Here is a 2236-nt window from a genome sequence, read left to right as displayed (position 1 = left end):
ATCTCCATACAGCCTGTAACAGGCTCTATAAGGGCCCACTACAGGTCCTCGCCCCCTCTGCAATGAAGCATCAGCCCCGGCCCCGATGCAGAGTTGAAGGAGCCCGCAGCTGCTGGTGGGTGTTCACACGAAGTGCGTGATGCTAGCCACGCGAGCACAATCCATGGGACACTCTACAGCTCGCCAGTGACGTAGAAATAGATTCTACAAGATGATGGTTCAGGATATTCACGGGGGGGGGCGGGGGCACGACACCCCTTCCCCCACAGACACACTCGATAGTCTCGCACTTTCTCATGACACAAGTAGGTGGCTCTGAAAAGAGCCATTTGGATTTGACGGTTATTGGCGAATGTTACAAAAAAAAAAAAAATTACTTGGCTTTCTCGGTCTTCTTGGGGAGCAGCACAGCCTGGATGTTAGGCAGAACGCCACCCTGAGCGATAGTGACGCCGCCCAGAAGCTTGTTCAGCTCTTCGTCGTTACGCACCGCAAGCTGCAGGTGACGGGGAATGATACGCAACGCTTTCATTGGTTAAGGCTTCGACGTGATTTCATCCAATCAAATCAGAACAAGTCTTTCGCGCGGCGAGAACTCAATGTGTCGTTAAAAGTGCATCCGTTCAACAGCCTCTACAGCGATCTTACAGTATTTTTTTGTTGTTGTTTAATGATAAAAGACTGTATTATTCAATTACTCCTGCAGCGTTTCAGCGCTCTAGAGTCCGCTTGTGTGTTCTCCTTGTACATCAGTCAAACAAGCAACACTGCAAGTGTTTACATGCGAAAAAAGCACGGAATACTGGTGGAAAGCCTTCCCGCTCGCACCACACGCTGCTATATTTCTCCCGACTTGCCCCACACCTAGCCGCTTTGTGGGGAGACGGAGCTTCTCACATTGCTTTCCTGCAGCATTTCCCACTTAAATCGGCTAAAACATTTGCTGCACTTTGACATCGCATGTTATGCGTTCACGCAAGGCCCGTGTGCTGCTCAAAAAGATAATGCCAGTAATTTCTTACCCGAGCGTGCGTTTAAAATTTCACTCATTTGATGCCAGTTAAAGAATACGTCAAACAGAGTTGCCTAATCGCTGCACTTGGGCGAGATTTTATTTTTGGCATATAACACAAAGTATTGTTCGATACGAGACGTCATTTCTCATGGGAACGTTGATCGTGGTTGAAATTAGGTCGTGCAAGAAGCAGCATTGTATTGCATTACTGTCATTTAGCAGACGCTCTTACCCAGAGCGACAAACAGATTAATCTGTTTATACAGCCAGAGATTTACTGAGGCAATTGTGCATGGGTTAAAACCCTTGTCCCATGGTACAACTGCAGTGCCCCAGCAGTGAATCGAACCAGCGATCATTTGGCGACTACTTTCCACGCTGCTGCCGTGCCATCGCCGTGGGTTATTATACCCCTATGGTGTCCTTTACCGAACGTAGTTTTGATTTAATCCCTGAGCACAATCATTGGGGTTAACCCCGTTGCTTTAATCTTTCAAGGTACGAGAACTGCTACGGCGAAATAAAACGGGACTTTTGCGTTTTAGAGAGAGTGAGCGGCTCTGAAAAGAGCCTTTGGGGTTACAGTAGGTGACAAGCGACTTTACTTGGAGCTGGTGTACTTGGTGACAGCCTTGGTTCCCTCGGACACGGCGTGTTTGGCCAGCTCTCCAGGCAACAGTAGGCGCACGGCAGTCTGGATCTCCCTGGAGGTAATGGTGGAGCGCTTGTTGTAGTGAGCCAAACGAGACGACTCACCGGCGATGCGCTCAAAGATATCGTTGACAAACGAATTCATGATGCCCATTGCCTTTGAGGAAATGCCGGTGTCGGGATGAACTTGTTTCAACACCTTGTACACGTAGATTGCGTAGCTCTCCTTCCTGGACTTTCTGCGTTTCTTGCCGCCCTTACCGGCCGTCTTGGTGACGGCTTTCTTCGATCCCTTCTTGGGAGCAGACTTGGCTGGTTCAGGCATAATGCTCGTTTCTTCGCAAACACGAATGAATGCTCTCACGCCCCATTCTTGGCCTACATATAGAGTGTATGCAAATTTTACCCACGATCTTTGGCCAACCAGTTATAGCAGGATCTCATTGGCTGATTCTTCTGAATCGGATGACATTCAAATTCGATTGGCCGATTTCCTTGGGCTGGAATAGCACAAGTTGCACATCTATCGAAACAAAGCACTTCCACCGCGCGACTCCCACTTTCTCTTGT

The 2236-nt window shown here is 48.7% G+C and overlaps 1 protein-coding gene across 1 annotated transcript; it reads right to left on the bottom strand.

Annotated features, from left to right (window-relative positions):
• Window positions 1-1616: 1616 nt before the first annotated feature.
• Window positions 1617-1991, bottom strand: LOC118796320 (histone H2B). The gene has a single exon (XM_036555146.1). It carries the CDS (start codon window positions 1989-1991, stop codon window positions 1617-1619), a length of 375 nt encoding a protein of 124 aa, XP_036411039.1.
• Window positions 1992-2236: the final 245 nt, after the last annotated feature.

Source organism: Megalops cyprinoides, chromosome 21, assembly GCF_013368585.1.
Source record: "Megalops cyprinoides isolate fMegCyp1 chromosome 21, fMegCyp1.pri, whole genome shotgun sequence".
Lineage (NCBI taxonomy): Eukaryota > Metazoa > Chordata > Actinopteri > Elopiformes > Megalopidae > Megalops > Megalops cyprinoides.
This window is presented reverse-complemented; position numbering and strand designations above follow the sequence as displayed.

Bases quoted from the DNA above. Each gene is read 5' to 3' on its own strand.
- LOC118796320 (XM_036555146.1), bottom strand. From the start codon at position 1,991: ATGCCTGAACCAGCCAAGTCTGCTCCCAAGAAGGGATCGAAGAAAGCC.